General features: G+C 41.0%; 1 protein-coding gene across 1 annotated transcript; it reads right to left on the bottom strand.

Annotated features, from left to right (window-relative positions):
• Positions 1-245: 245 nt before the first annotated feature.
• Positions 246-19,717, bottom strand: RGS4 (regulator of G protein signaling 4). The gene is made up of 5 exons (XM_069232129.1): positions 19,521-19,717; positions 11,884-11,985; positions 11,251-11,312; positions 5,830-5,996; positions 246-4,388 (listed from the first exon to the last, which is right to left on the bottom strand). The coding sequence occupies exons 1-5, from the start codon at positions 19,571-19,573 to the stop codon at positions 4,143-4,145; spliced, it is 630 nt and encodes a 209-aa protein (XP_069088230.1). The 5' UTR covers positions 19,574-19,717; the 3' UTR covers positions 246-4,142.
• Positions 19,718-24,798: the final 5,081 nt, after the last annotated feature.

Below are 24,798 nucleotides of genomic sequence, written 5' to 3'. Positions count from 1 at the left end.
CTGGCTTAATGGCTGCACTGTTCTGCTTCACATGATATGTGCAGTCATGTACTGGGTTTTGAAACACTCACATGCCAGAATGTTAGCTGACCAATAAACAAATAAAATACATAAAGTAGTCTTTTAAACACAAAGTACAAATGCAGACAACTCCATTAACACAGAAATACAGGGATAAAACTAATTGGCGCCTACTACCAGATTCCTCTGTGCATTTTGCCACAAACGTATCAAGAAGAGAAGGGTATATAAAACATGTTTATTCAAACAATAAATATAACTTCGGCAGAAATGAGGATACAGATGGTCTTTTATATCATCGTACTCCAAGGAACCATCTTCCTTTAAAAAGTGTGCAATAATAATTATAGTCATTTTTACAATACAAATTTGTATAAATAATATAAAAAGGAGTATGTTCAAGTACTTGTCGTACTTATCAGGATCTAGAAAGGAACTGAAGACATGAAATGCATTCATTTTCACTGAAAATATGCAGTTTAAAAACAACGGATGGGACCTTCAGTAAGAAATGCAAGTATTTTGAACACATCTTGCCCAGTTTGCAATGACTCTCACCCACAGTTGCGCCGAAAGGGCCATCCTGAAGGCAGGCACGTGGCCTTGCCCCTGAATGTCCCTCAAGAGCAGCAATTGAAAACAGGAACATCCATCATTTATCCCACTTCTCCTTTTCATATACTAAAGGTGTTCTTTCAGAGCAGTCAACTCAGTATGTATGGAGCTTAGCAGTATCAAGGGATATAATGTGTCTGAATTATTTCCGTGAATTTAAGGGAATATCGTGATTTTAATACATATTTTAGAGAAAAAATCATCTGCTATTAAAAAAAGTCAACGGGGTTGTGTCTTTATTAAGCCCCGATTACGAGTGGGTCATTGTTTTCCGACCCTTGTGTAAACCCCTGTTTGTACGTGCATCATAATTACAAGCTTGATTGTATTTAATGCATGCAATAATTATCGGATGTGTCACATACCGGAACTTTCGTTAAATTTCAGCAGGTGGACCCTGCCGAAATTTAAAAGGGAAAAGCATATGGTATTTACAGTAGTGTACAGACTTTGGTGCATTAAGCACCAAAATGTGCATGTTATTCCCCACAAACTAGGAATAGACGCTATTTAATGCACCCGATTAAAAACGTGTCCATGATATCCTTATTCACCAAGTGCAATAAATAGTGCCTAAACACATTATCAGGGCATAAATCTCAGAATTGTGCCGTACCTTAAGATTCAATAGGAGGTCACCAGGTACATACACAAAAATGCAATTTTCCTATCTGGTTTAAGACCGCAAGATAGTGAACAGTAATAGTTGTCTGCAATTAACAAAGCAGAGGTCTACAAAAGAAATACCTTCTATAGTATAACACAACATACAGGCTAGGACAGCTTGTCGTCTTCAGCTCTACATGGGACACTCACAGGTGGTTCCTTGTTCACTTAAAGGTGGTCAAGTCATGCTCATATACCCCTGTTGGTAGTTTTACCCAAAGCAGTAAATAAATTAGCCACAACATCGCATTCTAAAATATGTGTACTTTTAATCTGTATGCTGAGAGTTCTAGGGAGGTTTCTAAACAATTATAGACCAATATAATTAGTCAGTGTAAGTGTTGCATGTTACAATTTACATTTCAGTAAAAGTCAAATCACTGGAAGCCACAGTTTATCTGTTAGTATACAAATTCTTAACTATTAGGGGGAATAAAAAACACTTTAGGATAGTGAGCCCTATTGATCTGTGAAAATTATTTTAGAGGAGCATATCACAATAACCCATCCATTTCATACGTGTGTGAATAAAATATCCATTACACGGGAATGTGAGAAAGTTGGGGTAAAGTTTTGGAAACTTTGCTGACTTGGCAAAATGGTAATCCAATATCTTTTTTTAACTTTTTGACGAGAAAATTAATTTACCTAAAACTTGACTCTCTCGTGAAAAACACTGATTTATTTTCAATTCATTACCTGATGTGTAGCACTGGAATAAGTATTTTGTCATTTTTTCTATATAGTGTTTCAGCTAAAGGAGCTAACTGACAATTTAACAGATAAAAATACATTTGGCTAATATTTGCCCAGTTCTCTTGGAGCATCCAATTTGGCTGGTTTGCCCCCAGAATCTCGAGGAGAGAATATCGATGGCATGAAATATTGTGAACTAAATGTTATGGGTGAAATATCGAAAAGCATGAAGTATAGATTTTCTATGCCTAACTCTACATATATGTACCTTTACATACATCTTCAAGGTGTATATATGCAGCATTAAGAATAGTAAATATATACTTCCTCTATATACACTTACCTTTCAATATTTTTCCCTCAGAATTCTGCCTAAGACATTTTCATATCACAATATTCTTGTCCTTGATACTCCATGGTACAATCATTTTGTCAAGTCTTAATTCCAATCTCACCTGTTAAGTTTTTGTTTTTACTTTTCCTCCTGTTTTAAAGAGTGCATTATTTTAGTTTCTATTTGTATTTTATACCGTTCTTTGAAACGAGGACACTTTGTACCATAAATATACACATTAAACATATAAATACATAAATATTACACATATGATCTTTGAACAAAATCCTATTCTTCATTAGAGGTTCTTGGTGTTCTCATACAATAGGTTGACTCATTCTGTTGGTTGCATATTTGATCCTGAATGACAAAGTTACTTTATGTTCTAGCCTGACTATATGTTGGGTGCGTCTGTGAACGACATGAACCCTCAACTCTCTTTCGATAATAGAACATGTGAAGTAAGCTTCTTAAATATACAAGTAATGCCACAAAATCCTGTCTTTTTTCGCCTATGAGTTAAGCACACTCCCTAAAAGTGGTTGCATTGAGGGTGTAGAGTAGATTGTCTGCAGCAGTGCTGCATTTGACACATAACATACAGTGGTGGGCAACAGACTAAAAGAGAACATCAAACTGCATACTGGGTGCCAGTATAGGGACGGCAGCCAGAAATTAACCGCAATGTTGTACAATGGGTTCCGTTTTCTGGGTGCACAGATAAAAGTGGTTCAAGAATGGACTTGTTCAAATATAGAGTCATATACACAAAAATATCTGAAATGGTAAAGACAAACCAAGAACATTTAAACAAGACCTCGGCAGTAACAGTAGCTTAAACATGGGGACATCTCCCAGTGCATACTTCATGCTCTCATTTTAAGGATCTGCACATCAGCAATAGCAATAGCAATAGCTTCTTTGTAAAAATAGGGTATCGAAAGAACAACCATGCCAATGGAAATTATTAGTACATTGCAAATCACAGTAGGATTGATTACCGAATGGAGGCTAATTTCTTTGGACAGCATGGTGCCTTCCAGCTTTAAATGTCTGGGATTTTTGGCTCCCAATTAGGACCAACATTGAATGAGAAATCACAGTGCTAAAATTTTCAACACAATGTCAAAGGAAACATTCAATAAGCTACATACAATGAATGATGTTTCCACTGGTAACCATTGTGGGCAGGTCATTCAAAAACATGTATAATTGTTATTTGGTTTTTATATCAAATACAGAAATGGAGGAGCAGCACTCATCCATAAAAGTGCTTTAAAGGCTTGATGTGGATGAGTGAAATAGGTTTTGATTTAGAATATTTTGCATTCACAGGCCAGCTTAATTTTTTTCAAAAGTAAATCACTTAACAATGAATCTAAAGTCTATTTTTTCCAATCATGGTGCCTTGGTTACCCAGGCAGATTAGACATAAGCTGAGTCTTCAAGCAACCATGCTAATTCTCCATCTAGCTCAAACAGTGCATCATTTCTGTCTGAACTGCAACCTAGATTATTTTCATTTTTTCATTTCTGATTTTCTTTAGAAATCCCAATGAAGAGGGATATATCCAGTAAGTGCTGATCCTGCTGATCCTTAGAATTAGTTTTTTTTTTTCAAAACGTAAAGCACATCAGTGATTGGCTCACTACACCAGAATTCACTGTACAGACAGTATTGGATTTAAGGTGACAATGCCATATGAGAACACACGCTATGACTGTGTAATGCATCATTGATTCACAACACAGTATGTTCGTTTGAAGGTACATTCATCTAACAGTCAGTCTGACTTCCGCCCTGGGGTCATTAGGAATACTGTGGAATCAGCTGACTATGGTCTAAGCTGTAGGCCTTGGTTTTTTTCTGGTCTGTACTGCATCGACTCTCTGTAGGAAGGACCATGTCCAGATAAAACTTGGACTTCAAGAACCTGCGGTAGGAATCCTTCTCCATAAGGATGAAGATTTTGCGTTGAGCAGTGTCAAAACAAGACGTTGTTGGCTCAAGGAGGTTCTGGCTAGTCTCCTCCCTGGTGTAAGAATCCAGGTTTACCTTTTGTGAAAAAAGCAAAAAACAATATGTCAGAAAAACGGCTATTTTGTTTTTTGCATACATACCTGTCATTGGAAACACGTTATCACAGAGGATCCCATCATATACGGTTTAATATGACATTTCATTTATGACGAGATACATATTTGTGCTGTATTTTTAAACTTGAGTTACATTTGCTAGCCACTGAGAGTTTTTGTTATTTGTTACTGTAAAACATAACACACTGAGAAAATTATTTTTAGAGGTTTACCTTACAAACCATGATGTGTGATTCTCCAGTAATCAGGTACACAAATGCGATAAGACAGTTTGAGACAGGTGTGCTACTTACTGGACACAAAATACTGGTCACAATATGTAATCAATATTTTTGCAACCCGTAAAAGTATTTATGACCCAACCTATCTACCCCTAGGTCAGTTTATAAAATACAGAAAGGGACTAAGTCACAATCTGACCTGCTTAATATATATTATATTATAAATAGTAGGTAGCTGGAAATTGTGACTAATTCTGACTAGCCACAATCACAGAGATATAACCTACATGAGTCAGGAGACCAGCAGGTCTGTGATTGATTTTAAATACAGTCAACTTTAAAAAAACGGGCTGTTGTCATTAAAGGAAATGGGACTTTATTTTAGAAGAAAATGTTTTGTGGTATCCCAGACCATTGTCTATGCTTAAACAGTTTTTATTTTTACATTCACAAACGGGAAGATGTCCTGAGTGGACCCCATCCCTTTTGTGAATGGAATACAAAATCCTTTGAGGTGCTGCTATAGTTGCAGGGTTTTACCACTGAATTTTTGTTACAAAACCTTTGGTAAATTCAGAAAAAAATAGAATTGAATTGATTTGCAATCCGATTTGTCTAGTTAATATTCATTAGTTAGGCTTCAGATTACATCTGAATCTGATTGGTAACAATCTGTATTTTTTTTTTAAATGTTGATTTTTTAAAGTTTGTTTAAGAGTTCTACTCATCAACAAATTTGTTTTTATATTCAAATAGAGGAAGCCTATACTGCCTCCTGTGAAATCTCTATAAATTGCCAACGTTTTAAAACCCGATTGTGCTCGCAAATCATTGATAAATAAGATACCGTTTCAGTACTTGAAAGGGAAACCTAAAAAATGACCCTTCCAAATACTGAACCTGTATCCATTCGAAGTCCCATTTTAGGAAGTGGAAAAACTTTTCTGACTTCTAAAAGGGGGTTAGTACACAGGAAACGGCATTTTAAAAGTTACAAATGCTTAAACGGAATACTGGGTAACGTCAAATTGTGTAGTGTATCTGGCCTCCAACCCCTTATTCTGATCTAGGAAACTCGTAATGGGAAGGCAAAATAAAATTAAGGAACTGGTGCAGTACTTCCCCAGCAGTATTACCTACTCAAATACTTGGCCCTCGGGACGAGGGTCAGATACTTACTTCCTTTGTGGCGTGTACTGAGATGAAGTCATCATAGATCTTCCTAGCCTTAGAGACGAGTTTGGTCGCAGATTTGATCTTTTTGTAATCCTCACATGCAGTCCAGAACTCAATATTCTCTTCACTGTATTCCGACTGGAGGAAGGCTTTGAAAGCAGAGAGACCGCCTAGAACAAGCAGAGAAAACCACTGCTATCACTTTATTCAAACTAGTAACTAAGTTCGTTTTTATTAATATTTTTTTCAACACAATACCAATAGAAAATAGGATGCCTCTACTACTTTTTTCAGCCATTGGCAAGCAGTTTGGATTTGATTTTAACAGACAATGGAGAGACAATCTCTTTTATAACAAAAATGTCTAAAATATACATGCTTCATTCCAAACTATTCATGGTACTTCATATAGCACAAGCTTAAGTCGAGGGAGCAGAAGAGGACTTCATAAGGTGTTGCCATAAAACTCTAGAATCTCAAACAGAAAATGTTTATTGTGGAATAGTATTGTGTGTGAGTGAGTATGAGTGAAAAGGGGGTCCAGCTGAGCTCTGAAAACCGAACAGGATTTGACGGGTAGACTGATGGGGACGCTGAATGAATAAGTGAATGACAGAGCTCAAAACTGAAATTACCTGAAAACTGGCATCCTGGCACTTCTGAGTTACGATACGCTTTTAGTACAATAAAAAAGCCACTTATTTTGAGAGATAATCGCCACGCTGCTTCACCAACTACAGTTTAGTACAGAAACTAAAGGGCTCATTTGCAAAGACTAACTCATAAGTGCCAGAAGAAAAGCCCAGGACACATGCATTAAGATTTGAAGTGGAAGAAATCTTCAAATGTTAGCAGTGGAAATCGTTTATTCGTGGTTGTTCTCAATTATACTGGTGCATCTTAAATATGATGATGTGCAACAAGACGTGAGAGAAATTTAGTCAAGTTCACTTTGAAGATAAAAAAAACTTCTGGATCATGCTAATTATACTTCTAAATCTGCAAATGTGTGCAGTATTTAGCAGTGCATTTGCTATAAATATATCCATTGTTCTGTACGGAAGGGCATAATTGTTTTAGCAAAAGTGATTTTAGAAGCATGTTCATCCATCCATGGGATTAGTTAAAAATTGTCCTGCTGATGACCTATGCCAGTGGTTCCCAACCTTTTGACTTCTGTGGACCCCCATTTTATCAATACTGGAGCCCGGGGGACCCCCACTGAATCATTATTGGAACACGGGGACCCCCAAGGAGTCATTACTGATAGCTGGGACCTAATATTATTACATTTTTTAAGCAGCCGTGGATCCCCTGAGGAGGCTTCGCGGACCCCCAGGGGTCCCCGGCCCACAGGTTGGGAACCACTGACCTATGCGCTAGCTCAGCTGAGACAATGAGTTTCCTTCTAAAGGCATGTTGTGCCCTTTCTTCACAGCCTAAGAAAAATAAGTTTTCCCAACATGCCAAACAGGGCAGGGAACATGAACTTCAACATCCTGTGATACTGGGCAATCTTCTTGTCTCTAAGACTGAGTAACTTAATCTGGTTCTCCTGTATAGCACTCTAATGCCTTCAAACCAAGTTTCTGATATATAAAACTGCAAAATAATAATAAAAATAATAGAAAGAGCAACAATGTGCCTATGGTCTTTATCCTGACATTACCCTCTGAGGACATGGGCACTCCTTTAATTTTGACTCTCTTTTTAGCGGTAGGACAAGATCCAACTGCTGTTCTGTTGAGTGGTGGCAAAGTGGGGGGAGGGGTCACTTGCGCAGTCCAAAGACTGCAGCTCCCTTTCTTGTGAGACTTTTCCTAGGCACATCTGGGACCAATATATTCAAAGTGCCCCGGGGATGCAATGGGCGTTTCCCCCTGCTCTGTGAGACCAAAGGGCACTTTGGTATTACAGAAGGAGCCACAGATACTTTTGTGGCCCCTTTGTAATACAGATAGTGCTGGTGCACATATAGTCCCAGCGCTATCATCAGCGAGTGTTCCCTCATTTGCATGGGGGTATGGCCCATGCAAATGAGAGAACCCCTTTGTATCTGCGCCCGCGCTGTATTATAGACGCAATTATAGAGGAAAGAAGCTGTCAGGATCGCACTGATAACGTGCCACCTAAAAAGTGGCGCACTGTCAGAGTGTCCACTGATGACAGCCATATGGAGGGGGAAAAAGGGGTCCGATGGACTTCCAAGACATCCCCTTGCAGGCGAGTGCAGTCACTCACTGCACCCGCCTCCAAAGGTATCTCTAATTCCCCTTAAAAGTGCAGATGGGCTGCCACCCACACAGTAAAACATGGATCAGCTGCTTCAAAACTGCTCTGGTTTTCACTTGAATGCGCTGCCCTGGGGGCAGCGCATTCAGGGCCTCATTTACGAGGACCATGAAGCAGGGTGGCACAGCAAGTGCCCTGCTGCACCACCCTGCGCCAATGGCAATGGGCAGAATGGCGCAGTATCTATGATACGCCACATTTATGTCCTCTCCCACTGCACTGGCGCATAAATTGCTGCCTAGCTCCAACGCAGGCACCCTTGCACCATGGTGCAAGGATGCCTGCATTGGAGGGATGATTATTTTTGTGCAGGAAGGGGCACCTTCCTGCACAAAAACAGTCACAAGAGGTGTTTTACTCTTTCTATGTGTGTTGCAGAATGCATCACACATAGAAAGAGGAAAAAACGGGAAGAAATAAACATATTTCTTCCCTGTTGCCTCATTCTTATGCCACCCCTGAGGTGGAGTAGAAATCTAACACATTCCTGGTCTTGTACATCTCAGAATGTGTCAGAATCTTTCGTGGTTTTGGGTGTTGCATGGAAACACCCCAAGCAATACCCAGGGAATGCCCCTTTCATGCAGTGTTTAATGCGCGAAAGGCTCCATATTTACAAGACCATGAAAAGCCAAGTAAGGTGGCTATGTGTGGCCTTGTAAATATGCAACGCATCAAAGAAAATGACTTTACAGTGGCGCAGTGTGCCGCTAGAGCCTTGTAAATTAGGCCCTCAATGTAATAGGGCACCCTTTCTCTTTTTAAATTGCGCCATGGCACAAACAGAGAAAATGTGTCCTATGTGTAATAGGGACCCTGGTGTTTTACTTTCATTCATCCCTCTGAATAACTGTCTCTGCAAATCTGTTAGTGGCTGGTAAATTGTAGAAAAAAATATTGATGTATTTTAAAAGCTCACATGCTGGCAGCAGAATTATAAGTATTTTTTTTCACAATTTACTACTTTTTTATTTTTTGATGCGTTTCAAGAAACATAAGCGGCTGAAACCCAATCACTGAAAAGGGGAAAAGGCCTCCTAACAGGGTCAGAAGCAGAGTTTCTAGGAAACATCCGCCATAGGAGTACAATATGAGCTGCTGCCGTGCGAACACGTGCCCGCTTCCCAGATGACTCAAGGCTGACTTTCAACACGTACGGCTATGTGAGGAGCATGGGAACCGTTCTGCCTGCCTGACACGGGGCCACCGCGCCACAGCAGCTGCAGCAAGTTAAGCACAGTTCAACATCTGTACTCCTCTTAGGATGCGCGCGGACGGAAGTGACGCATTTGGCGCACGCTTCTCTGCTCCCAGTACGGTTAGTTCCCTAGCTTTGACCCTCGGACCTAGGAAACCTTAAGTTGTCTGGGGACTGATCACAGAAATGATTGTGTGAATCAATATATCTCGACAGATCCTACTAGTTAAACTCAAATCCTAGGCAGGCCTACGTGACAGGAAACCCTACAGCCACAGAAAAAAAAGAACAATAAACAATAAAAGAAAGTAATTGCAAAGAGGTAGAACCTTTAACGGTGCATTTTACAATGAGCCGTTGATACATATTTTAAGCGTGCGTGTTTGATCCATTTTTGTATCAGCGATCAGTGTTGTTAGCAGCAGCTAAAGTCAATATTTTTATTTTTCCCTATGTAGGCACAATTTGCTATAAAAAAGACAGACTTGCTACAAAAATAAATGGAAGAAATTAGCAGCACAGGACAACATAACAAAACGTATTCTTGTGCAGAAATGTACCTCAGAACAAATTACCCCACTCATCCACTTTATGTAACCTACCACATTATTAAATGTGTAAAATGGAGTAAATTATGCAAATTTGTTCAAGTTCCATGAGTCTGCCCGCAATAATAGTTTTCGTCGTTTTACATTGTGACAAAAAGAGGGCGCTGTGTGTGTGTATAACAGAAACTGACGTGCTGCTGAATGCTTGGCATCGATATTCTACAGAGGAAGACCACTATTCACACACCCCATTATGAAAACACATTTTTTTCACGCAATCAAGTAATGGATTTTGCCGAAATCAGTATAATGTGTACATTTAATTTTTGTCTCTGTTCTCACGTGAATAGAAATATATGTGTTTGTAGTTACGGGAAAGCCGCAAAATGCATTTAGCAAAATATGCATTAAGTATGTTTGTCTTCCCCTGTTTTATATAGAGGCAATCTAGCTGGATAAGAAAGAAGATTAGTATATCAGTTGAAAATGTACACATTTGTATTTGACAATGATATTACATCTCGCATGTTAACAATTACGTGGGACTGAGTTTTTTTGGCCGACAAATCCCACAATTTACAGTCAGGGCCACAATTAGAACCTACATTCCAGAATGTGAATTGGCAGTTTATCCACCAAATCCACAACAATGTGTCTTTTTGAGCCAACTCATCTGCTAAAGGTCAAGTTTTATGTAGTATTTAGGAGCTTGTAGGAGACACTGAAAATTAATGATAGCTGGCTTTTGTTGGGCAGAACGAAGACCAAACATTTCCAAAAATCATAATCAGTTGAGGCTATTTAAGTACACACCAGCAAACTGAAATCTGACCTGGGTTGAGGTTGCAATTTTTTCCCTATATATTCCAGCAGGTTTAATGTGCGTAATCAGTGAAAAACAGTGATGTGTGGTAACTAACCCACAACTCATAATCCCAATCTCAGCACAAACGCCTATTTCCATCGGAGGCAGAATACAGACGCGAGTTTGTAATCAGGGCCTATGTTTAAGAGAGGTACAACTGCTCTGCAGTTGTCCCAACAAAAAGCATGCACGACTCAACATAGAAGGGGATTAGTAACATGTACCACGGTTTCATGTCACCATATTCCATGAAAAATTGTGATAACTAATAGAGAAAGGATAGCTACACTATTTTAAATTCCTTTAAAGCGCCTCCTGCTGTTTCTCTCAGAAATTACGACATACAATATAAACACAAAAGGCAATTTGTAAATCCAGCAGAGTTTGTAGATTGTCCTGTCAAGGGGAAATAAAGCTAATCAGCTGCCTCGTTCTACATTTCAATTCAGAGGATGATAATTCACTTTACTGGGCAAATATATACATTTGCAAATTGGTAATTCACAAATAACAATACTTACGTTCATGAGTAATCAAATTTTCCAAGCCTTGAGACCATTTTTTGACTTCATCCTGGCTTATCCTGCAGAGAGAAAGGCAGTGGTTTATATTCAATGTTCTATTACTAAGAATGTCTTCTTTCCTAAACAAAGACGAACACGGTTGTGCAAGACATTTAGTTATCCTCATGGAGGACATTTATGATATGTTTTGGTAGACTTGTTATAATGCACAACATTTGCCACTGGTGCGTTTGGATTATTTTGCCTGCTTAATGTCCAGCATGTTAATTTGCCTGCTCAATGTCCAGCATGTTGACCTATGAGTGTGATGACTAGATTTGGTAGAGGTACCCCATACCTATATCCTGGCCAATCTGGCTGTCTATAACAAGAGTACTGAATAAAGGTCTGAACTACAACTGCAAGTCACCTGAATATCTTTCAAACCCAATGTAAAGAAGCTCTCCATTTTAGCCATGCAATGTAACTTATTTATAGAAGATTAGATTTCACCAACCGATTTTCAGAGGTAATAACTTTTGAGCATGGATCATCTCTTTGCTACGGCCCTTGTGGCCGCCCAAAAGCACAAGAGAAAGCTGAGACCCTAGCAGTGCTATTAGAAAAATGTGACTGAAAATGACCACTTACTTCTGAGACAGGGCTGCTTTGTCTTTCTTGCTGCAGGACACTTGGTCACATAGCTCTGTTTTCTGGAGCAAGAACCCGAGACGATATTTCATATCTTTTGCACTGAAAAAGAGAAATCACAATATTGTTAGTGACTGACACATTTTTAGAGAATTAAGATCAAAGAAACTCATCGTTTTGCAAACTATTCCACGGCTGACAAATAAAGGAACTTAACTCATGCCTTAAATACTGTAAATAGCATAACTGTTTTTAACATCATGTGAATTTGGAATATGTGTGAGAGTTGTAGAGAAGGGTCATAAATAGTGAGCCTGAGATTGACTGGTGACAGAAAGGAGAATGTAGGTAGTTGTACAGTGTGATATAAGAAAGTAGAAGTTGTATGGGGGAATGGTCTTGTATATGAATGAAGAAAACTGAATGGGCGGATCTAAACATGTGGTATGAGACAAGTGCATGAGCTTGAGTTACATGGATGCTATGAGATTAAGACAACTGGGATAAATGCAAATAAACTTTTGGCATCTGTAGAGAGGTTTCCCAGGTCTGCTTAGGATATGTCACAATAGATGACAGTAATAGGCGTCAGGTATGGATGTGGTATGCAATGGAGGTTGGGGGTAAATACGTGGATAGTCTTGGTCAGTGAGTAAGGGAACGGGAAAAAGAGATAGGTTTAGTTAAGTAATTAAGTGACAGATGTGTGTTAAAGAAGAAAGGTGAGAGAAATGGAAACAGGTTCACCGCATGGTATTTGATACCAGTAGGTGGAAGTAGGTAATTTGTTTGTGAACTAAGGATAATGAGCTAATGACAGGTATGCAGTACGTCATAAAGGAATCATCTTGACATCTTTGCAAGGCTTCACCAAAATATTCTATTTATGCTCCATTTTTAGTGGCACCTCTCAGGATATTGAATAGTGGCACATCGGCATAACAATAAGAGTGCCAATCATATACCAGGATACATACATAATTAAATAATTTTTTAAAAAAGTAACAATAAGTTACCACCTGGTAAGAACCCACTGAACTATTTGTGTCTATTGCTAAAAGGCAAAAATACCTGCATTGCATATTTTGCTACAATCGTTGCATCCCCTAAGCTTCTGCACTGAGTTTCCAGCTAAGCCAAAAGGAGAAATACTCTCCTCCGGAAAGAGTGTAGATCACTGCAATAAATGTCTCTCCTACTGCAGCAGGTATTCATTAATACTTAGGAAATATGAACCACTGACGTTCTCCAAGAAACCTCTTACCCTCCACAACAATGCAGGTTACTTCATTATGACAAGAGCTGTCCTAATCACATCACCCCACCCTTAGAGGCCTTGTGCTGGTCCCATACTTAATTCACCCCCTACTACTAGCGATCTTGTCCTCCTATGCTTCCTACTCCATACATTCCTTCTCTAAAAGCCAAGAAGGCAACATTACTTCTCACCCTACAACAAGTTCTCATTTGTCCCAATAAATCATGTTTTGGCAGAAGATCACTGTCCACATCCTCACTAAGGGCCAGGGGCCCTAAGTATTGAACGATCTTCCCCGGGACAGGTGAATCGAATTGAACTTTGGGAAATTATGGAAAGGTGGAAAGACCCACCTGACTTGATCCACGTGTAGGCTACCTCCGCAACTTAATAACTTACCTGCCTTTCATGCAATCTACATGATAGGTCCGGTAATCTTTAAACTGACATCAGCGTCTTGAAGAGGCCTTAAGGCAGTACAAGCACTTCAAAGCAATATGACCTAAACAACTAAACTATCTGATATAACCTCAAATATCCCTTGTCACCCTCACTCTACAGGGCAGTGAATGTAACTCTTCATACATTTAGGCAACCCCCTACAGCCATAATGAATGTGTCCAGTGCTGCCTGGTGTGCACATCTCCTGTGACAAAGAACTGCTTGCCTCCTGCTGTCTAGATGGATTTCCTGGTTGACTGTTCCCATCACACTTTTATGCCATGTACAGCGGAGTAAATGATCTTTAATCATAAATTATAGAATTTCGTTGATTCAGCAAACACCTCTTTTGTAGTAAATTGACTTAAATTATGTTTTTGCACTTGTCCAGCCCACGATGGTACTTCAATTAGATACAGAAGTGTTGATTGATGGTCTGTTTCGTCATTATGTCTCTTATTAAGAAAATTATAATATTAGGAGGGAATAGATGTGCTTCTGGTAGTTTCAGAAACCGTATTAAGTGGGGTACAGTCTGGATGAAGAGTGGCAGAGGCAATAAAATACTGCCTGTTAAAATGTGCTACAGGCCCACTCCCCACCTACTCCTTTATTGAGAGTGGACTGATAATTTTACTTGAAATTCTGAATGTTGTCCTCGAGCTGGGATGTGTAATTTATTTAAGCAGCCACAAGTACAGACTAGGATCAGGGTATTTGCGCTTTTTGCTACATTTATTGTAGTTTATATGCTACAAAAACGTTTTTGATTACTAAGCTGACTGCTGTGTGTTTGCTTATCAAAAATTAATATAGCTTTTAACAAACAACAAGCTACAGTTTTCCTTAAAGTGGCAAGAAATTGCAAAATCATCAATCCCAGAATCTCAGTACTATAGTTGGCTGCTGCAGTGAACGCGTTGTGTTGATTTGGGCACGAGCCTACTGTCTTTCGCATTATGTAGAAATATTTTGGCAGCACTAGAACATTCATAAATCGTGCCAATCCAGCATAATCACATTCTAATCATTAAAATCTCCTTCGGAAGTCAAACATACCAAAAATTGAAAGTGTGTGTTGCAGGTCCTATTGCAGCCCACAACGAGGTTCATGCACTGTACACAAAGATTGGGTATTTCGGCCTCAGGATTAGTAAAACATGTATTTGTTGCTCTATTGATATTCTTGCATTGGGATTTACGATGGCCATGCTATATGTCAAAACTCTGTTTATAGAAAAAACTACATGACTTAAAGAGAATTTGAGCAACAGATCACACGAGTCACAAAATAAATGTAAAATTAGCATTTTGTTACAATAAATCATGGCATGGAACACTGAACAGCTTATATGACGGTACAACTTACATGTAACTTATTGTTTATACTGGACTACATCACCGTTTTGATGTATGGAAGACTGTTATTTCCATATGAATCAAATTAGTTTGTTATTTATTGACTGTGTGATGGGTTTAAATATAAAGGGTTTCCTGTGACGGTTTTAAAAATAAAGGACGCGCCCCTTAAAAATAATTGCAGCTGTTAAGACACGCGAGTTTTCCAAGAGGAAATGTAATAAATCGCGTTGCTATTGGATTCACATTGGCAGTATTTCTGCTAAACCAATGAGGCATTCTAAATGAATTATGGCAAACAAATATGTTTACTGTGGAACAGAGAGAAGTGGATTCAGTCCCATGCTTTAGGAAATAGCTGAAACACCCTCACTATGAATGAGCAGAAAGTCCACTGGGAAATGTGGCGAAACTGGTCAATTCCCTTTACCACAGTCCTGAGCCAAATTAGTGTCCACCATGGGCACCTGACCAGACTGCTCTTCTCTTTGACTGCACAACCACTCGATTGCACCCCACGGTGGCAGGGTAGGTGATAATGTATAGAACAAAAACAAAGAAGTCTGCAGATAACCATAAATAACAGTATTGCACAAGTAGAAATATTTCTATCTCTAAAATGTGAAAAAAAAGCTTTAAATAATTGCTAAGAATCTGTATGTCTTTGAAGAGAGCATTGTTCTGCTAAGACGTCATACAACAAAAAGTATCATGTTCCTCAGAGAGGGTTTGCACCTCAGACTGTGCCTCTTTGCCCTGACCCCCCTTTGGATGCTCCTGAGTAAGAATGGAAAAGAAGACCAGTAGATTTCATTGTTCCAAGGATATGCATATTCCCACTGTGCTGCAACATATGAATGAGTCCCCCCACATTCATTACTCATCACAACCTGGACATGGTTAATTCTTTGGAAATTGAGCAGAGGATTCTTTTTGGAGTAACGTGCATGGTTGTCCCTACTACAGTATGCTTTGGGCATCAAAGAAGGTGACCACCTTTTCAATTCATCTCTACTTTACTGTAGTGACCAGACTGTACAGCACTTAAAACATTGTGAAAGTAACATTGATTCCTACCTAGCAAGCTACACAGGTTTTCAAAAGCAAATTGTATTAATGATTACCACACGTGCTTGTTCATCTGTCTGGAAAGAATGGACTGATTGGCTGATATAAGATCACAGGACCTAATCTGTCAGGTTTTTTTCAGTTGGTTCTTCCCCCCACAACAGCCATGTACTCAGCAATTTAGGATTCCTGTTCGTTCTGCAGCTTTCACTCCACTGTAGCAGTTTTTGCCATTGCTAAGTTACTTTCCATGATCAATAAATACATTTGCTTTTCTCACCATTGATTTGACCTCTGACCCTACGTTAAAATTAGAAGACCAGGAAGGCTGGCTTCTCACATTGCGGAGGTGTGCCTCGCCTAATCTTGATCTCCAGCCTCAGCTGATATAGGCCTGCCATATGCCCTCAAACCTATCAACTTGTCTGCAGTAAATGGCTGGATATCTGCTCGGGAGTGTCACTAACATCCAACAACTTCTGCTTTTGTTAATGCCATAAATGTCTTGATATACTTGAATGTACATGACTGCAACCATGTCACCTTTCCAGAATTAAGTCATGGGTGGTTGTATCGCCTGCGCCAACAGTCTGTCCACAGTGATGTAAAATCGTTTCATCACAATTGTCCTATAATCTTTACCAACACTTCCTGCAATTTGAGGTTGTGGATGTAGAAAAAAGAAACAGAGTGAATTGAAGTTTGACAGTGTTACACTTTGTGGTAAGTGGCCAAACCTGTCCGTTATTTCCTAACAAGAAGATAAAATGCTGATACGTCCATATGTAATTTCTAAGCTATTTTCCTTTCATTTCACTTGTGTATTTATGATGTAAACCACTGACATAAAATTATGGCCACCTTAACACTATCATATTTAAAACAAATGAATATAGTTGCACTGTTCCTACTGCATATACACTTTTAGGGCCAGATGTAGCAAACAGTTTGCGAGTCGCAAACGGCGAAAATCGCCGTTTGCGAGTCGCAAACGTGTGTTTGCTATGCAGAAATGCATTTTGCGAGTCGGAACCGACTCGCAAAATGCATTTCCGACTCGCAAATAGGAAGGGGTGTCCCCTTCCTATTTGCGACTCGCAGTGGTATGCAATTCCATTTGCGACCGCGAAATGGAGTCGCAGTTACCATCCACTTGAAGTGGATGGTAACCCATTCGCAAACTGGAAGGGGTTCCCAAAATATTTTTTCAGAGCAGGCAGTGGTCCAAGGGACTACTACCTGCCCTGAAAAAATCAGAAACTAAAGGTTTCGTTTTTTTTTTCTAAGTGCAGCTCGTTTTCCTTTAAGGAAAACGGGCTACATTTTGAAAAAAAAAAACTGCTTTATTTAAAAGCAGTCACGGACATGGTGGTCTGCTGTTCCCAGCAGGCCTCCATCCCCGTGAGCGCCCATAGTCGCTATGGGGGCGCAAATTGTGACCCACCTCATTAATATTAATATGAGGTGGGTCTTTGCGACCCCATAGCGACTCGCAGACGGTGCATAGCAAATTGCAAGTCGCAAATTGCCGTCTTCCTACATCTGGCCCTTAGTCCCTTATACTCCAGCTCTTTAAGCGAGCTTTACCAAACGTTGCAAAAACATTCCTAGTCACCCAAAAAGTGCTGCTGAAAATTTGGCATAGATCAGTTAGGTGACCTCAAAGACAGAAGCTGTCGAAGATGTGCTTACTGAAACGTTCAACAGAATCTGATCTACAAAGTTGACAATGGGGATTCTCAAATTAATACACAGCACGTGAGCTAAAAAAACAAAACAAAAACAGATCATGAGGGCTTCTCTCTGGTGTACCACTTTTCTCTTATAACGCATCTCAGGAGTCCATCAAGCTACATGATATTGTAGACTCACTATAAATCAACACAGTATGGTATCTTTTGATTCCTGCTGGCAGTACTTTTACTTGTGATACCATTATCAGAAAATTTCTAGTATTCTCACATTTCTTTGAAACAGCCAGACTAAGTGGAAAGCCTTGCTCAAAGTACTATGAAACAAGTTATTTAATATATAAAACATGTCCAACCTCTCAAAACATAAAGGAAACCAAGGAATATATACAAAGCTTTGGGGAAAACGGGTGCATTTTGTATCCAAATGATTATCAATGCCAGCCACAAATAATTTAACATGGAAATGCACTTTTTGTCAATTGCATAAAACTAAACTGACCTCTCTATAAATCAAGTCGTGTTTTGAGAATAGTCAAAAATATGTCTTGACTGAAATTCATCACTTGAACGTTTTTCCTATGCCTTTTATTGGAACAATAATAAAATACATCTTGTTTTGCAATAAGTATAATTGAACGTGCAAATGAATTAATGAATGGAGCTAAAGCACACCTTCAACCCTGATCGTCTATAGGTACATACAATTTCCTTTGGTTTTTACTCCATGGCGAATTACAGCGTGCTATTTATTCAGTGTAACTAGCATGCCATAGACCACTTGTTCTCCTCTGCTCTTATTGCGTGGTACATTTATATCACAACTGGCACTGACACAACTATGCCACATTTTTTATCGTTTATCCAAAAAGCTGTAGCTTCTGGAACATTTCTAGAACTCTGAACATGTATTTTTCTACTTCATAATTAGCAATTAATTTTAACAAAAGTCTCTCGATACAAAACCGCTTGTGTGACAGATTTAGGAAATGTCATATTGATGCATGCTCGCACACTAGAAAAAATCAAAGCATATCAAACTAGTTAAACAGAAAGGGTAACCAAAACCAAATAACTCAATTAGACGACAACGAATAGTTTCAAGATGCAAACGGAATTTACTCCATTGCAGTTAAACAGCAGATGCCCAAAAACAACTGGTTCCCGTGGCAGCTTTTTGAACCAGGCCAATCAAATTTATAACCAGGGAGCGGAATTACACACCCAATTCAAAGAAGAAAAAAAACGGATTCAAAGAAAAAACTGATACTAGAATAAGGCTTCAAAACGTACCGGTCCCATTTTACGTATGCGTAGACTGCGGTATTGGCAAATCAATAGTTTAAATGCAACTGATGAACGAAAACATTTCTACAGGGGTGAGAAGTTCTAACATCAGGTTCTGTATTTTACTGCACGCCTGCTTGATGTTGCAGTTTCATTTGAATTGTTTCGTGAAAGCAGAATAGATAGGGCTGCTGGTTAAGTCGCTCGGACTTAAACAGTGTTTGTGTCGCGGCTTCTGTATTCACACGAACTACTTCATGATGGATTAATCACTATATTCCATATGCTACTCTTCCATCACTTATAAAGAAGCTGTTAGAGCGCACTCGGTAACTGGGGAAGGAAGTCTATAAAAATCCCAGATGTTGTGTCTGACATGTCTGCGGAGGACAGGTAGCCCAGAAGAAGAAAAAAACATTGCACCTGAGAGCCACCAGGTTATTTTAAACATAACATAACGAACGTTGGAACACAAACCACAGCGGGGTATGTGCATTTCTGGCCAAATAAGTGCACATTTGCAATGTACGTACCTTTTCAGGCATGTTGCTGGCAACGCAGCGACCCCTGCCAGACCTTTGCACATTTTTCCTGAACTCCAACTCCCAATTCCAGGTACAAACGGCTATGGAAGCTCCTGCTGTAGTGTTCCTTCTGACGTTATGCTTCTGTTGATGCTACAGCCTACTCTGCTCGGTGCCAGTTGCTGCTTCTCTGATCATCGCCTCCAGCCGGGGCCCGTTTTATAGGTTATTCCTGAGGTTCGGAGAAGCCAAACAGCCAATCAGGTGTTAGTGGCAGTGCTCCAGGTTCCTCCCCCACGCGCTTGTCACGCATTGAGCAAGGAGGAAGAGGGAGCAGTGACCGACGCGCGCACACACAAGGATGAGCGTGTTACGAGAAGTGTTTGGCACCTTTCAGCTGTTAAGCCTTTGTATGAAATTTAAGGCGGCTTCCTTGATAGTAGTATTTCAAAACATCTCCCCCCAATACTGTGTTAGTGTCCGTTAATTCTTGACAGGTCGGTTAAGACACGGTGTCGTCATGCGTTTAATTAGACAGGAAATAAATGTTTTTCCATGTGACTGGAATCTCCATATTTAATACAAAGACCCTGCCTCCAGCATCTCCTTTTCCCTAAGAAGTTTTAGATCTGTGTCGCTATGAATCTGGGAAAAAACATGACAGAGTGCCAGAAATTAAAATGCATCTACTACTCTTAAACGTAACTGTCACTTAACTAGCCAGAGGGAGCAAGGCCTATGTTTAAAATCCACTTTAAACCATAGAGTAGACTGTGACGTCTTTTCAAAGGTATTTCGTTCAGGATCTAGATGTGGTGATGTAAGGAGAAAATGTGGAAGATGTGGAAAAGCAAGACCCCTATGTCTGCCTTCCCAAATATACATTTTTTGATACATACATGGTTAGAGAGATACATTATAGGCCAAACCACCTCATAATATTATGCAATTAAATAAGGAGGTGGCTCAAAGTGGTTTGACCCTATGTCACGTGATTTAGGAGACACTGAAATGTCCCTCAAGTCTCATCAATAGACGGGTCCATGAAGTCATAAAAAAAGATTCACACACTGGTGTATCCACATGATTTGATTTGTTAATTTTTAGAGCCCAAGTGCGTCCTAAGGGATTCTCTGCTTTAGAGAGGGATTGTTGTTTAGACTATGTATAATATATTCATGGAAACCTCTGTACCAATTGACTTCCGAAACCATTTCCATTCAAGAACATGGAGTATAAACTAAAAACATAGGGTTCTCAGTCACAATGGGAAGCAGCAGGAGTTTGGGGCCTCATCGGCAGCGGTAGCAAAGAAGCATCAGCATATTGCACTACGAGCGTGTGAGGGAACCAGCAGGAGCACAGGGATTAGACACTGCATGGCACGAGCAGTACCCCTGGCGACACAGAAGTACAAGGGAACTAACAGAACCATGAGGGAAGTGTGTAAAAATTACATGGGGACCAAGAGGACTCAAAAGAAGCTTGGTGACGTAACACAGTCCCCTACATCCCCTGTGGTGTGGGACGCCCCAGCCCTTCAGGAAGCCCCCCATTCAGTGAAAAGTAAATGGATATTTGTAAGACATTGAAAACATGGGAGCCCCTTCTCACATTCAGCGGGGGTGGGGTTCAATATGCTTTACACCACTGTTGGTGGGCAGGGATATAGAGAAACACCGGAATAAACGAGGCACCACTGAAGCATAAGGGAAACCAAAGGAAGACGTATGAGAGAGACAGCACGATCTTGCACAAGGACCAATAAATGGCTCTGAGAGACAAATAGGAGCATGGTGGGTGTACGTAACAGGCTCATTTGGGCTAGGGAAGACATAGAAACAACTATGAAGGAACCTAGGTGGCAACAGTATTGCTTTGTATAATAATTGCATTTATATAGTGTTTCATATTTTGGGCTAGGAATCACAGTGCATTAGTGAGCTATATCACACATCCCTAGCTTGGGTGATTGGAGTGATTGGATGTGAGCATGGTGAGTTGCAAAGTTGTAGGAAAGTACCATCTTGCCTGGCATGTTACCCCCATTTTTCACTGTATATATGTTGTTTTAGTTGTATGTGTCACTGGGACCCTGGTAACCCAGGGCCCCAGTGCTCATAAGTGTGCCTGAATGTGTTACCTGTGTAGTGACTAACTGTCTCACTGAGGCTCTGCTAATCAGAACCTCAGTGGTTATGCTCTCTCATTTCTTTCCAAATTGTCACTGACAGGCTAGTGACCATTTTTACCAATTTACATTGGCTTACTGGAACACCCTTATAATTCCCTAGTATATGGTACTGAGGTACCCAGGGTATTGGGGTTCCAGGAGATCCCTATGGGCTGCAGCATTTCTTTTGCCACCCATAGGGAGCTCTGACAATTCTTACACAGGCCTGCCACTGCAGCCTGAGTGAAATAACGTCCACGTTATTTCACAGCCATTTTACACTGCACTTAAGTAACTTATAAGTCACCTATATGTCTAACCTTTACCTGGTAAAGGTTAGGTGCAAAGTTACTTAGTGTGAGGGCACCCTGGCACTAGCCAAGGTGCCCCCACATTGTTCAGAGCCAACTCACTGAACTTTGTGAGTGCGGGGACACCATTACACGCGTGCACTACATATAGGTCACTACCTATATGTAGCTTCACCATGGTAACTCCGAATATGGCCATGTAACATGTCTATGATCATGGAATTGCCCCCTCTATGCCATCCTGGCATTGTTGGTACAATTCCATGATCCCAGTGGTCTGTAGCACAGACCCTGGTACTGCCAGACTGCCCTTCCTGGGGTTTCACTGCAGCTGCTGCTGCTGCCAACCCCTCAGACAGGCAGCTGCCCTCCTGGGGTCCAGCCAGGCCTGGCCCAGGATGGCAGAACAAAGAACTTCCTCTGAGAGAGGGTGTGACACCCTCTCCCTTTGGAAAATGGTGTGAAGGCATGGGAGGAGTAGCCTCCCCCAGCCTCTGGAAATGCTTTGTTGGGCACAGATGTGCCCAATTCTGCATAAGCCAGTCTACACCGGTTCAGGGACCCCTTAGCCCCTGCTCTGGCGCGAAACTGGACAAAGGAAAGGGGAGTGACCACTCCCCTGACCTGCACCTCCCCTGGGAGGTGTCCAGAGCTCCTCCAGTGTGCTCCAGACCTCTGCCATCTTGGAAACAGAGGTGCTGCTGGCACACTGGACTGCTCTGAGTGGCCAGTGCCACCAGGTGACGTCAGAGACTCCTGCTGATAGGCTCCTTCAGGTGTTAGTAGCCTTTCCTCTCTCCTAGGTAGCCAAACCCTCTTTTCTGGCTATTTAGGGTCTCTGTCTCTGGGGAAACTTTAGATAACGAATGCAAGAGCTCATCCGAGTTCCTCTGCATCTCCCTCTTCACCTTCTGATAAGGAAACGACCGCTGACCGCGCTGGAGGCCTGCAAACCTGCAACATAGTAGCAAAGACGACTACTGCAACTCTGTAACGCTGATCCTGCCGCCTTCTCGACTGTTTTCCTACTTGTGCATGCTGTGGGGGTAGCCTGCCTCCTCTCTGCACCAGAAGCTCCGAAGAAATCTCCCGTGGGTCGACGGAATCTTCCCCCTGCAACCGCAGGCACCAAAAAGCTGCATCACCGGTCCCTTGGGTCTCCTCTCAGCACGACGAGCGAGGTCCCTCGAATCCTGCGACTCTGTCCGAGTGACCCCCACAGTCCAGTGACTCTTCAGCCCAAGTTTGGTGGAGGTAAGTCCTTGCCTCACCTCGCTGGGCTGCATTGCTGGGAACCGCGACTTTGCAGCTACTCCGGCCCCTGTGCACTTCCGGCGAAAATCCTTTGTGCACAGCCAAGCCTGGGTCCACGGCACTCTAACCTGCATTGCACGACTTTCTAAGTTGGTCTCCGGCGACGTGGGACTCCTTTGTGCAACTTCGGCGAGCACCGTTTCACACATCCTCGTAGTGCCTGTTTCTGGCACTTCTCCGGGTGCTACCTGCTTCAGTGAGGGCTCTTTGTCTTGCACGACGTCCCCTCTCTCTGCAGGTCCAATTTGCGACCTCCTGGTCCCTCCTGGGCCCCAGCAGCATCCAAAAACGCCAAACGCACGATTTGCATGTAGCAAGGCTTGTTGGCGTCCTTCCGGCGGGAAAACACTTTTGCACGACTCTCCAAGGCGAGAGGGATCCGTCCACCAAAGGGGAAGTCTCTAGCCCTTTTCGTTCCTGCAGAAACCTCCGCTTCTTTTGTCCAGTCGAAGCTTCTTTGCACCCGCAGCTGGCATTTCCTGGGCATCTGCCCATCTCCGACTTGCTTGTGACTTTTGGACTTGGTCCCCTTATTCCACAGGTACCCTAGATTGGAAATCCATAGTTGTTGCATTGCTGGGGTGTGTCTTTCCTGCATTATTCCTCTAACACAACTACTTTGTCCTTAGGGGAACTTTAGTGCACTTTGCACTCACTTTTCAGGGTCTTGGGGAGGGTTATTTTTCTAACTCTCACTATTTTCTAATAGTCCCAGCGACCCTCTACAAGGTCACATAGGTTTGGGGTCCATTCGTGGTTCGCATTCCACTTTTGGAGTATATGTATTGTGTTGCCCCTATCCCTCTGTTTCCCCATTGCATCCTATTGTAACTATACATTGTTTGCACTGTTTTCTAAGACTATACTGCATATTTTTCCTATTGTGTATATATATCTTGTGTATATTTCCTATCCTCACACTGAGGGTACACTCTAAGATACTTTGGCATATTGTCATAAAAATAAAGTACCTTTATTTTTAGTATAACTGTGTATTGTGTTTTCTTATGATATTGTGCATATGACACTAAGTGGTACTGTAGTAGCTTCACACGTCTCCTAGTTCAGCCTAAGCTGCTCTGCTAAGCTACCATTATCTATCAGCCTAAGCTGCTAGACACCCTATACACTAATAAGGGATAACTGGGCCTGGTGCAAGGTGCAAGTACCCCTTGGTACTCACTACAAGCCAGTCCAGCCTCCTACATTGGTTGTGCAGTGGTGGGATAAGTGCTTGAGACTACTTACCACTCTTGTCATTGTACTTTTCATAAGAGAAAAATATACAAAACAAGGTCAGTGTATATACACATAGCCAAAAAGTTTTGCATTTCCTCTTTTCACTCTTTTCTAAAGTGCTGAAAAGTACTCCTAAACTTTCAAAAAGTTCTTAAAAGTTTAAAAAGTTTTTTTTTCTGTCTTTCCAAAAAGTTCTGAAAACTTTTGTCTCTTTCTCTATCACTTTAACTCTCTCTAAAAAAATGTCTGG

This window comes from Pleurodeles waltl, chromosome 4_2 (assembly GCF_031143425.1).
Source record: "Pleurodeles waltl isolate 20211129_DDA chromosome 4_2, aPleWal1.hap1.20221129, whole genome shotgun sequence".
Classification (NCBI taxonomy): domain Eukaryota; kingdom Metazoa; phylum Chordata; class Amphibia; order Caudata; family Salamandridae; genus Pleurodeles; species Pleurodeles waltl.
Note: the sequence above shows the minus strand (reverse complement) of the source record. Positions and strands in the feature narration are given on the sequence as shown.

What these genes read in the sequence shown, in the direction of transcription:
- RGS4 (XM_069232129.1), bottom strand. Translation starts at nt 19,573, where the DNA reads ATGTGCAAAGGTCTGGCAGGGGTCGCTGCGTTGCCAGCAACATGCCTG. An exon ending in CCAGCAACATGCCTGAAAAG is followed by an intron (nt 11,986 to 19,520) that starts GTACGTACATTG and finishes TCTCTTTTTCAG; the next exon opens with TGCAAAAGATATGAAATATC. An exon ending in AAATTTGATTACTCATGAAC is followed by an intron (nt 5,997 to 11,250) that starts GTAAGTATTGTT and finishes TGCTTGTTCTAG; the next exon opens with GCGGTCTCTCTGCTTTCAAA.